Source organism: Carassius auratus, unplaced genomic scaffold (genome assembly GCF_003368295.1).
Source record: "Carassius auratus strain Wakin unplaced genomic scaffold, ASM336829v1 scaf_tig00031942, whole genome shotgun sequence".
Taxonomy (NCBI): Eukaryota; Metazoa; Chordata; class Actinopteri; order Cypriniformes; family Cyprinidae; genus Carassius; species Carassius auratus.
Window position 1 is genome coordinate 107,854 of NW_020525958.1, and position 13,196 is coordinate 121,049.

The window sequence follows — 13,196 nt, forward strand, 5'->3', positions numbered from 1 at the left end:
GGATGTGGAAATTTTCAGGATTGTGCTCACACCAGGTTATTTTCTGATCTACCGGTTTATATTCCTGATCTTCAAGAAGTGGGAAGCTTTATTCTTGGGACAGTCATCAGGAGGGTCAGAGTAGCAGTGCCATTTTCCATTGAAATTATAAATAAAAATACATTCCTACACAAAAATAAATAAATAAAAATATGCATAGGAAACATTAAAAACCTTAGTCATTATTCACGCCTTTACACCTAAATAAATAAATCATACTTCACATTATTTATTAAATGCATAATAAATAAATATGTAATAAGACACTAAAAGATGAATTTTTGGTGTAATTTCTGTCACTGTGCCATTGCTGTATGTAAGTTTTTATATAAACATGGAAAAGCATAAAAGTTCAAGGAGTTTGTGGTAATATGGTAAGTGTTCTTGTTTTCGTAAGCTTCAGTTTCTGGTCTATTGTGTACAGGACACAAGAGGGCAGCAGCAGTCCTTCATGAGAACAGAGATGATTTCTCTGCAGCCCTGTGAGAAAGAAGAATGAAATCGGCCATCTGTCGCAAACAGGATGTTTCTGCATCACAAACAAAAAATGTATCATTTTTCACACACAAAAATATTTATGCAACAGATGAATATTTATACAAAATGATAATATCCAATAGTTTTTTAGATTTCAAGAATGCATGAGTACTGTACTAAGATAGATCATTTAATCTAATGTACTTTTAGCAGAGAACTAATCTTGAATTAAAAACTATGCAAATTAGCACAGACAAAAAATTGTCAGTCGTGGACTGAAGATGTTTATTTGGTGTACACTGAAAATTGAAACCTAGCAAACAAAACCTGGTGACCTAGAACAAAGTTTAATATGAGTCCAGGCAATCTTCTAAAAGAAAAAAAAAAAGAAGAAGGGAAATATTGCTCTGCAGACACAAACATCTTACTAACAAATGAAACCCGAAACATCATTCTGTAGTGTTGGAAAAACAATTTTTAAAAGTGCTTTAAATGTGTTAAGAAGAAACGGCATATTGTAAATACTTGGGCAGTAAAAAGTAGATACACAACATTTTGTGTTAAAATAAGAATATCTGACAAAATATATTTTGTTTACAAAACTTTTATAGGTGAGACTACACTTAAAGCATCTGTTAAATGGTGTTTCTATATTATCATACGTGTCCATATTGCACAAGAGTCGTCGGAAAACTTGGTCCTCCCCTTGGCGCAGACAGACAGGCTGTAAGTAAATCTAGTCTGTCTCGACAGGGAATAGAAGCAAAAGATTGAATAGAAATCATACAAGCATCTTAGAGTACATGTAAGACTGAATAACACACAATACTTGGTTTTGCTCTCTTTCTCTCTCTCCTCCATTTTGTTCTGTCCATCCCTTTCGACCTGCAGCACGGTGGCATTTCACTGGTCCCTTGATTCATACAACAATTTGGCAGCCTAGAGACAAACAGGGAATAGAAAACATAATATTATGTCATATTAATTATGACTAGGGCTGTGTGATACCAGGGACAGAATAATGCATGGAAGATATTGTGCTGATTAATATTACCACTGCTGTGATACCATTATTAACAGGTTTCACTGCTGATTTGAAATATATTATTTAAAATAATATTTAAAATAAAAGTTTTGGAGATTTTCTTCTTATTCAAACAGAATATACATAAGGCTGACTTGCCTTAAATTGACTTATTTAAGGCAAGGTTTTTTTTTTTTTTTTGCTTTTTTTAAAGAGACTTATTTAATTCTACTATAAGATTTAGAATATATTCACAATGCTTTTTGCTTGGAATATAAAATAAAAAATGAATAAATGCAATTACTGCAGTTATATCTAAGGTATCCTTTTTTTTTTTTTTTTGCAGTGCACTCCTTTATTCACACCTACTTTATGCATTGCTGCAAGCCAGGCAGACGCGATGCGCTTGTCATCGGCAGTGTCCATGTGCAGCTCCTGTAGGTTCTGAGATCCTGGTGGCTTGTATTGAAGCACCATGCCACTGGCTCGAATAGAACCTCCTAAAAACAGGTCAAAGGTCAGTGGTGGGGTTGCACACAAAGATATGGGTTTATCAGATCTGATTCACATAATGTGACGGTAACACGGTGCTTAAGTGCAAGTTGCAACTGTAATCTATCCAGCAAACATAAATGATGGGTAAAGAATGAATATCATGAGGTCTTGAACACCAGAAGTCTGAGGGACCATCACAATAAACATGCACATGCAGCCGTTCATTAGACTGCCTTGCTTTGACACTGTTACTTACAGCCATGTCACAGGAAATGAGTGCATGCAACGTTACTTACATCGTATGAAGGGAACAACAAGGAAAAACAAACTAAAACGCATATATTTTAGACGAGGAAGAAGAAAAATAAGAGAGATAAAGAAGAAAGCTGACCTTCAGATATTTGACTGTCCAGCAAGCTTGTGTATGAGCATATATCTTTCTCTTAACGCAGAAGAGAACCAGGAAATTAAAGAAAAGAAGAGAACGTTAAAAGGAAAGAAATAAGAGTGTATTCAAGTGTATGTATGCATCATACAAAGCTTATATAAAAGACGTTTTTGAAGTCAGGTAATATATAATTACAAAATATCTAAACGGCATTTTTGTGTGAATTTGAGGTGAACTGAATTCATACATCCCTGAAAAATCACCTGGAAGTTTTAAAATCAGTGCACAACAGAAGTACAAAATTATTCAGAAATGTGAAGTTAGTTTAGAGAAAGGTTTGATAATTTATGTCTAATGCAATGCCATTCTTAAGTGTCCCAAAAAATGACTGGGGCCAAAGTATATTGTTTCTATGTCAGTTGCATAGAATAAAGTTCACTCAGTACTACTGTGCAATGTTAATAGCCATCAGCAATCAGTTAAAGCAGAAATCAGTGCAGCGGTTGCATATTTGAAGCGGTTGAGTATCTGAAGATTAAAGTGTCATATGTGAAGCTTTCAAAGAATCTCTTTCTATCATATTATCAGTATCAGATCAGGTCATATTGTCCACCTAAAATATGATATTAACAAAATAAATCTCAGCTCATAATATTATATATTCCTTTATATCTACATGCAAGAATATCTACTAGTCCAGATTCATGCTAAAACCTCACTTTCTTCTGAAACAGAATCGAGGGAGTAAAAGTCTTTATGGATTAGAATTACAGGAAGTTCTGAGCATCTGGAAAAGATGTCCATTATAAGTAATTTATGACAATCTAATAGGAAGACTTAATGATGCTCTATAAAAGCGGGCAGTGTGTTTCCCAGACAGACGCAGTACTCGCTAAAACAACCATCTAGATTACTGATGACAGCTAATAAGTCTACCTGGATTGATTGTTTAGCAACAGTGCTTTAAAATTGATTCATTCGAATTTAAAAGCTTCCGCAAAAATATCAAGCGGCACTCTTTTCAACATTTATACTAATCACAAATGTTTCTCGAGCAGCAAATCAGCATATTAGAATGATTTCAGTTTAAAATAGTTCAAAATTCAGAACTGCATCACAGGAAATATATATATATATATATATTAGTGCTGTCAAAATTAGCGCGTTAACGCATTCGATTAATTTGAAATATTTAACGCGTTAAAAAAAAATAACGCAATTAACGCGGTTGCAGTTTTTTTTATTTCTGGTTGTGGCCTATGTGTGTTCAACGTGCAAAGAAATATGGATAAGACCAAGGAAGGACTTTTAGACGGAAAGTTTCAGTATAAAACTCTGCCGGATTACTCTTCAGTCTGCCACAAGAAACATTACTCTTCATTTAGTCTGCCACAAGAAACAGCATCATTAAAATCATGAACTCAAATGTCATTGTTTAAAAAAAAAACAATGACTGTAACAGTGCGTAAATCAGACCTTTCTGTAACGCTAACGTTAATAAGCTTAAGCGAAAAAAACGAAATAATTGTGTAGCGGAGTATTTTTGTACACAGTGCCGCGAACTGTCAATCACTCCTGTGCGCGTGCATCACTGTCCTTGCAGCTGCAGCAACTTGCGCTCTCTCTCTTCATCAAGCTTTAAAACAAAAAGGGGAAAAAATATCATATTGTCTTTGTGCATAGGCTATAGATTAATTAGATAAATGAATATCTAAATTTGTGCCTTGCCGTCTATGGTATTTTTTTAGAACTTAGAAAAAAGATGCTGCAGCCAATGAACAGCCAGCGGGGGCTGCAGGACGACTCAACCTCCGCAGACTGTTTTTAATGTTTATCAGACAATAAATACTCAAGATTTTGCTTTAGTATAACTCACAACGAGTTTCACACACCTTCTCCGGCCACGTTGAGTTGTTGACACTTAACAGTGGGAAAAGCGACACATGCGCTATTCACTTGTGTAACTTAAGGGTGAATCGGTAATGTAGTTTCTGCTCTGGGTGGGATGAATTAGGAAGCTTGCATTGTGAAGGGCGTTCTGAAAATCGGCAGTGCAGGTAAAAGATTAAAACCTCTATTAAAACAGATGTCCAAATGAGCGTACCGGCACGCTACAAGCACGTTCTGGGCGCACGGAGAGGTGGCGGTACGCTCAAGAGCTATATTTGGAAGTGGCGGTACTGAGTACCCTTGCGTACCGGCCCACTTAAAGCACTGGCAATGACTATACTTTGGAATTTTTTTTTTGTCCACTTAGAATTCAACATGGAAATCATTTTTGTTTTTTATTTACATTGATTGTTTTGAAATTCAAATGGTACTTACATGACTGTGTTGTTGTTTCTGTAATAAATAAGGCTTTCAAGCCAACAGTTAATTTGGAGGATATTGATGGTTTATTGCAGGTATGTTGTTTACATGAGAAAATCTGTGTTACAAGTTAAACAAAAATTCCAATAAACAATCATATTTTGAATTTAAATAGTTTCTTTGTCTTGAGTTTACATTAATTATTTACATTTTACATTTACATATGCAAAAAGTTTCAGTCTTTTAATTGCGATTAATCGCGATTAATCGTGATTAATTTTAAAAAATTGTGCGATTAATTAGTTAATTTTTTTTAATCGATTGACAGCACTAATATATATATATATATATATATATATATATATATATATATATATATATATATATATTTAAATACATTCAAATAGAAAACAGTTATTTTAGATAATCCGTTCTGACTGTGTTTTAAATGCAGCAAATGAAGTTTTGGCTAGCATGGTGATTCTTTCAAAGGTATTTTAAAAACTGTACTGACCTTTTAAAGAGTAGTTTAGTTCACTTTGTATAAAAGCATTGATCAGATGCATAAAAGTAATGTCATGTAACTTTTCAGAAAAGGGTTTTAGCATCAACAACTTTGTAGTCAGGGCTAGCAAATGTGTTTTTGCTCCTGATTTTGTCATTACATTTGGCTAGTGTCAAGAGAATAGTTTAAAAAACAATGTTTGTATTGCTGTGAAACGTTTGTCCACATAGAGCCTCACCTCCTGGGGTCGAGCCCTCAGTCAACACCTGCATAGTGGAAATACGAGAGAGCTCCACTTCAAAATGACTCTCACCATCTAGGAAGAGATATCTGAGAGGGAAAGGAGAGAGAGAGAGAGAGAGAGAGAGAGAGAGAGAGAGAGAGAGAGAGAGAGATATTCAAGACAGGATAGGTCACATTTAAAGAGGTACATCTGTGGGTTCTTACATGCATACCTGTGATTATTGGACAAACGGCAGACCATGGTCTCTGATTTCTCTGAGGAATCAACTCTGACCAGGAAAGTTCCTCCTACAGTGCAAGGTTATAAAAGGCCGTAAGGTCATGGGTGGAAAGACAATGTATTTGAAAACATCTTCAACATAAATAAAAAAGCTCATCACACTACATTTGATTAACCCGATTCCATCAGAACAACCTTTGCCAAACTCACACTCATGCAAACACAGTGACTCAATACCAGAAGCAGTTTAGTTGAGTCTCAGGTAAAGGATTAATCATTAAGTCAGTGTACACTGAAGTAAATTACGTAACATGCATACACTCTCCATGGCCTTTGCTTATCAAAATCACAAACTTTAATGAGTCTGCGAATGGAAAAGTGGTTATAAGTGTGTCAGTGGTTTTAAGTTAAAAGCATTTGAGTGTGTGTTTGTTCAACCCACCGGCAGTGAGCACTTTAAGCTGTTTGTCGTAAAACTCCACCTCTTTCTGTGAGATGAGGCTGCACTCCGAACACTGCCTCACCGGATCCACAAAACACATCCGGGGAAGAGCCACTTTCTGACTGCAGCATTTATCACAGAAACACCGACCGCAGCGCCGACAGTGATGCTGACGTACACAGAAGAAACACTTAGTGATTTAAATCCAACACAATTCAATCAAACACACAACTGCGACAGTACAAGAGTGAAAATTCTCTCATCATTTACTCAAAACAAAAAAATTACTATGGAAATCAATGGCTACAGTCAACTGTTCAGTTATCAACAATCTTCAAAATACCTTCTTTTGCACATCATAGAAGAAATAAAACTCATACAGTTTTGGAACAAGATGAAGGTGTATAAATGATGAGAGAATTGTTATTTCTTGGTGAACTATCCCTTTATCAATCATAAATAAGTGATATGACTTAAATCAAAATAAAAGTATGGGAATTTGTAAATCATGGTCACTAATGATTGGTAGTTGACATGTAGTTGTAAGGTTAGTTGGTAAAATGTTATCTTTGAAGAAAGGGGATTTTACAATTTGATGTGAACTAATATATATATATATATATATATATATATATAATGGACTGAATTAAGCCTTAATACAGAACACTATCATATAACAACAAAGACAGAGATTCAGACAAAGTCAGGAAGAACAGGAAAGCAAAAAAGGAGAAAATAGGAAACAGGAAAGGAAAATTTGCAAAGGCATATTACTGCAAAGCTAAAAACAAAGGCATAAAAAAAAAAAAACTGAAACTGCTAAAGCTTAAGGAAGACACTCAAAAAGGAAAAGGGCCGTTCACACATACAAACACATCTGAAGCCGGTAGCGTTATTGTAGGGATGTGATAAAACTGGTTGAACTGTGACAAAATGAGGCAATTACCAAAATGAGGGACACGCACATACAGGCATTATTCAAATTGTCACATGACAAATGTGAAATTCTATTTTTCCATCAATATATCCCATTTGTTACCAGATTTTCTAAAGTTACACACAAAGACCAACAATAAAACTAGGACATCCACTTATGAGCAACAATACAGCCACTTGTCAAATTCATATTAAACGGGGACTCAAGCTGTCACTTGAGATTACTCCTGACACATGATGGGTCAGCTTACCTTTCTGGTGATGAAGTCGAACTTAGTGTCACACTGCATACATCTGGGGCACTAAGAGAGGATAAGAATGAAAAATAACCTACATTCTTTAATCGCCTTTATAACACAAACTCTACATGTTGCGCAAGTCAATAACATTTCATAAGAAAGGTGTGGCAAAACATCCGTTTTGGTAATGTTATCTGACACCAACTGCAGCAATCCAAACCAGACTGTTTAAACAGAGGAAAAAAAAAAAAAAAAACCTCCTCTCTGAACAAAATTTGATGTCTAAGCATTTAATACATATTCTTGCCAACACAGCCCTTAATAGCATGAGCAGCTGTGTCATTAATTAACATGCTTACATAATCTAGTACACCTTTGTGTTCCTCCCACGAAGATCAGTATACATAACAATTTTCAGTGAGGTAAATTGTTTGCTAAACCCATGTAAAGTTATTTCCAATCTTCTATCTAGACCAAGTAAAGCATGGTTAAACTTGGTATGTATCACTTTAATGAGGTCAACAGTGCCTGTCCACCTTTTCAGCAGCCTTGCTTCTGTGCATTATTTGTCAAAGGGCTTTTTTTATATATATATAAAATTTCATTTTTGTTTAATCACACCATTACAAACTTTGATTTAAAGGGTAAAAAAGTATAAGAAAACTGGACTTTGACTTTCATAGTATCCATTGCTATCAGCAACTGGTTGGTTACCAACATTCTTCAAAAGAAAATAATAATAATAATAATAATAATAATAATAATAATAATTGTTCAACTGGAGAATGAAACTCATACTGGTTTGGAACGACGTAATGGCGAGTCAATGATGACAAAAAATAAAAAATCTAAATATACTATATAAGATTATTTAAGCATCTCCGAATATTATTAACAAGTGGGCGTGACCTAATATTTGACAGTCGCTTTTCGGCCATACAGAAACATTGCACAAAGTTTGTTTCATGACAAACGCCCCAAACATTTCCCCATATGGAGAGTTTAGATTGGGGTAGCCCAGAGTCGGGGATGTTCGCTCATATACTCATTATGAAATCCACAGCTATGCATTCATTTACATGCATCTGGGATCAAATCTGTTACAAAGATCCAACTCTGGTAATCTTTATTTGTTTATAACACCATCTGAGAAACTTACAAACATATTTTCCACTGGCTCTTGGTGCCTTGAGCAAACAACGCCCAAAGACAGAGACTGAACAACCACGGCATCATCATAGCCATAATCTATGATCAATATTCATTACCTCTTTGTCCGGAACCCACTGCGGCTCGTCCAGGGAGAACGGACTGTTGAAAGCGCCGTTCTCCGGCAGCATGCGGAGTCCGCTCGGGCTCCGGACCAGCTTCTTGCCGTCAGGCACCGCGGACATGTTTGTGTTTATGAGTGCGCAGCTGCTGCTGTGGAGAAGAACAGCACAGACATCAGCAGCACTGACAGTCACAGTCACACACATAGACATATAAATACCTAGACGCCTCATTGGCCGCTCGACCGCACGTCAACGTCGCCGCCATATTGGAGCGGGCAACTCTCATAACTCTCACATCAGGACAGAAGAAAACATAACTGACTCATCGACAGATTGGACACCTACAAACCGTCACACGATAATAAAAACAGGCTCCGAAGTCCCGATCTGAATCAACCGAGTCATGAACAGGCTCCGAAGTCCCGATCTGAATCAACCGAGTCGCGAACAGGCTCCGAAGTCTCGATCTTAATCAACAGAGTCGCTAACAGGCTCCGAAGTGCTGATCTGAATCAACCCAGACAGCAAGCCAACATTGAATAAACATTGTTTTTCCATCTGAATCATCATTATGGTTGATATTGAAATTTCAATGCAAAATAAATGTTGAATCAACATTATCATATCGATGAAAACCTGATGTTATTAATGTTGATGGCAACAATATTGGAACAACATTGATCCATAGTTATCTTTATGATTGATTAAGCATTGATATTTGGTTACCGGGTGATCCCTGAATGTGTTGAAAAGTAATTGATTTATAGTGGACAGAGAAATGATGCTGTTGTTGAAAAGTCATCGAAATATAGTTGACCGGGAAATATGATAGAAAATGCATCGAAATATAGTTGACCAGGAAATATGATTGAAAATGCATCGAAATATAGTTGACCGGGAAATATGATTGAAAATCCATCGATTTTTGGTTGACCGGGAGATCAACGGGTGGTATACCCAACGTACTGCACCGGACACAGCTCATTTCTGGACCCTTGGCACAAGTACAGGTAAGCTTGCTTAATGTTCGATATGAACCCAGACAGCACAGGCACGCGGTGTGTTTTTATACAGTCTGTGGGCAGCTGAAGAGACTGGCTCATTTTCAAATAATGTTACCGTTAACTTGTTTAGACAACGGTCACGGTAAATTAATGTTAAAGCCTTGAGTTTCCAGCAGTATCTCGGAGGGAAAATGTAAAAGCGGTTTATTAAAGAGAAGTCCTGACTGCTTTTTCGTCGTGTTTTTCACTCTTTTACAGGCTGCCAGAAAGAATCCGTCTCTATAGTGAGTGATTATTGAATGAGGCTGTACATTATAAATGTAATGTTTTAACTCGAGATGTTTGTTTGTGTGAATGCTGTGTGTGCGATGAGTTCTGCGCGAGCGGGGAGCAGAGTTGCCATGGAAACGGGGCGTCAACACAAAAACCGTTACTGGCAAGCAGTAATCTCCGTCTCTCGCTGCGGTTTACGCTGTTTTAGGTAAGTTTCGTCGCTAAAATCACACAAATATGATATACAAATGTTTCTGACAAGTTTCTTACTTGTTATTGACATGTTTCAATTAAATTTATTTTATAGAAATGGTTTAATGTCTTCGAAAAAGTCCGTTAGCGTCTTAGCAGTTTTCAGGTAACGTTAGGCTAATTTTGAGCTCTTGTTGATGAAACTCTGGGCTTTTCATCAAATCTTCGTGTGTGTATGAGATATTTTGATGGCTCTGTGAATGTTTTGCTGGTGATTTGTCAGTGTTTTTTTTGGAAAAGGCTGATTTACTGAATCGATGACGTCTCTTACACTGAGAGTGTAACGTTAATCGGCTGAAAACAAGTTCACATGAGTGTTTATATTTCATGATAAACAGATATTAATACAAATTGTTCTGTGATTTCAGGAGGACAGAAATAAACTATACAGAACAAAGTGAAACTCCAAGATTTTTGAAAAGAAAATTGGTGAAATATATTCTGAAAAAGGCATATTAATGTATTTCATGAGCTTCTTCAGTAAATCTGTATTTCTAAGTCAGTATCTCCCTTCAGAAATGTTGCTGAAGGGAGATACTGACTTAGAAATACAGGTGAACTCATGAAAATAAGCTCATGAAATACTCATGAAAGAAGCTCATGAAATACATTAATATGCCTTTTTCAGAATATATTTCACCAATTTTAAGGAGTCCCTGACATCAAAACGTAAGTCACACTCAACCTAAAATTAAAAATATAGATTCTGTTATTTTAAGATTATATTATTAGTAGTAGAATATTACATATGTTATTATTGTTGTTATATATATTATTCTGTCTTTTATCTGCATTTTACCTCTGCTTTATCTTGTTTCCTTCTAATGAACCTGGAACTGCAGAGTAAATATTGTTGTCTCTGTGTCAGATGGCTTGTTTTGTTCCTGGACTCTTCAGTGATGATGAGCAGAGTCTGAGTGAACCTGCTGTCAGACAGTAAGTACCCTGAGTACCCTGGGGTTTCAGTCAGGGCCTTCAGTAAACAACTGAATCAAACAAAATCCTTAATGGTTAATAGTTACTAGTTAATATATTATTAATCACTTATAAATCATTGAAATGTCAACATTGTACTGTTATCTCAATAAACATTATAAATAATATACAAAGCTTTCTGCACCCCCTAATCTATAAAGTGTAAACTACTCATCAGTTGTACTCATCGGCTTTCATTTGCTTTTGGATGTTTGCGTCACAAGTGATACAGCATTGTACTTGCACAACTATTGTACTTCATTTTAATACCCAAACCCAGACCTCTGACACGCCAGGCAAAAGTTCTACCACTGAAACATTTGAGCTGACAAACATATATATTGTAGCTTGATATTCACTATAGGAAGAAAGTGCAGCATAAAAAATAGCATATTTTAGCATTAAAATCCCTTTAACATGTATGGTGATCTGAGAGGCCGGGGGAGTCCAGTTAATGGGGCGTAATTCATTAGCTTTAATGAGAATTGTATATTTTATAGGCCTACATTAAAGTGTATTTCGTTTTTTATATTTTACATTTATTTCTTGAATGCTACTATTACATCAACTGTAGCTGAAAAGAATCAACCACTGTATATTTAATTTGTATATTATGTTGTTTATATTCTTTGTTTTTATATTTTTAATAACAGATTGGTTACCTGAGTACATATGTATAAAGTACAGTCACACTGTATGATTGTGAATTTTAATTGCTGTTTTTAACAGAAATTTTTGTCTTTTCTGTTCTTTTACAGATCACTATTGCACACCAAGTAAGCAAAACAATATTTTTGATTTCATTTTATTTTATTTCTGCAAACAACTTGCACCACTTGCAATTGGTTTTCCAGCCCAAAACCTCATCAAAAACTGAATGCAACGGTTTTTGTCTATGATTATTTTGTCAAAACATCTTTTGTCTATGGTAACTCTAATCTACATTAACTATTTAATTAGTATCCAGTTATTTATATTAAATTTGTGGTGTTAACAACTACTTCTGAACCAATAAAATAATAAACATAAACATTTTTGAGTCAATTGGCCTCATACATTTTCCTTATGAAAGAGGTCACTGCAAGCTAATCCTTTTTGCCTCCCTTTAATTCGAATACATCCATGAACAGGCAGTTTTGAAAAGTGCTTTGAATATAGGGGAAATATGATCTAGCCTACAACACGAGAACTTATTGCCTTATCCGATCATTGAAAAATCATAGGCCTAGGTTACTGAATTTGTTCAAATATATGTTCTGTTTTAGGGATGCACGATAATATCGGCACAACATCGGTATCGGCCGATAAAAGCTTAAAATGACCATTATCGGTATCGTCCGATATGAATATTTCTGCCGATGAGCCAAACCGATATTCTCCAAGTGAAATAATTGACCTGTTTTTCAGATGTGAATGTCTGTCTACATTTGTAAAATAATAAATTTATGGTAGAATCAGTACAAAAGAGATACATGGATTTCTCTTCAGTAAAATTAAAGTTTAAATATATCAGTATATATTTGTAAATATATCAGTATATATTTCTATATATATCGATATTGGTATCGGCATCGGGCAAAATTTTTTAGAAAATATCGGCATATCGAATATCGGCCAAAATCCAATATCGTGCATCCCTATTCTGTTTAACTTAAATGCTAAATTTGTTTTGCATTGTGATTTTATCTTCTGTTTTAGATGCTCTTACTCAGCAGATGGGGACAGCTACCATCACCCAATTTTCACCCAAAAGTGGCTGCGCTATGCGCCAGACCGGGCAGGAGGGACTGGACGACAACTTATGCAGGCATCAGATGACAATGAAGTGTAAATAAAGAGTAGAGGCTAATAAACAGGAATTTGATTTTCAATAGTGTGGTGTGTTCTGTGTTTTATACAAGATTTTAAATGTTCTATTAATTTTTAACATCCTGGCTGTAGATAAAGCAGGCTATTTAATTTATGGCATTACATTTAAAATTAACATTTAAAAATGATTGAAATTCCATTGAAATCACGTTGATCCTTAGTTCAGTTGAAATTTCAACATTGTTTCAATATTCCTGATAATTTAAATACCATTGAAATTCCGTTGATCTA

At 35.4% G+C, this 13,196-nt stretch overlaps 1 protein-coding gene and 1 long non-coding RNA gene across 3 annotated transcripts; one reads left to right on the forward strand and one right to left on the reverse strand.

Annotated features, from left to right (window-relative positions):
* Positions 1-777: 777 nt before the first annotated feature.
* LOC113080636 (zinc finger FYVE domain-containing protein 21-like) lies at positions 778-8,764 on the reverse strand. Of its 2 annotated transcripts, XM_026252798.1 has the most exons (8): positions 8,587-8,764; positions 7,331-7,381; positions 6,144-6,312; positions 5,694-5,769; positions 5,477-5,568; positions 2,427-2,477; positions 1,910-2,040; positions 778-1,455 (listed from the first exon to the last, which is right to left on the reverse strand). In XM_026252798.1, the coding sequence occupies exons 1-8, from the start codon at positions 8,710-8,712 to the stop codon at positions 1,420-1,422; spliced, it is 732 nt and encodes a 243-aa protein (XP_026108583.1). In that variant the 5' UTR covers positions 8,713-8,764; the 3' UTR covers positions 778-1,419. The 2 variants fall into 2 exon arrangements, with proteins under 2 accessions (XP_026108583.1, XP_026108582.1); XM_026252797.1 differs by lacking the exon at positions 2,427-2,477 and having other exon boundaries at positions 8,587-8,763.
* A 1,809-nt stretch (positions 8,765-10,573) lies between these two features.
* On the forward strand, positions 10,574-12,967 carry LOC113080640 (uncharacterized). The gene is made up of 4 exons (XR_003281920.1): positions 10,574-10,790; positions 10,990-11,057; positions 11,855-11,872; positions 12,795-12,967. It is a non-coding gene; the product is annotated as an uncharacterized LOC113080640 (long non-coding RNA).
* The last annotated feature ends 229 nt before the right edge of the window (positions 12,968-13,196 follow it).

What these genes read in the sequence shown, in the direction of transcription:
- LOC113080636 (XM_026252798.1), bottom strand. Translation starts at nt 8,712, where the DNA reads ATGTCCGCGGTGCCTGACGGCAAGAAGCTGGTCCGGAGCCCGAGCGGA. An exon ending in CGTTTGTCCAATAATCACAG is followed by an intron (nt 5,569 to 5,693) that starts GTATGCATGTAA and finishes TTTCCCTCTCAG; the next exon opens with ATATCTCTTCCTAGATGGTG. An exon ending in GGACAGTCAAATATCTGAAG is followed by an intron (nt 2,041 to 2,426) that starts GTCAGCTTTCTT and finishes ACCTGTTTTTAG; the next exon opens with GAGGTTCTATTCGAGCCAGT.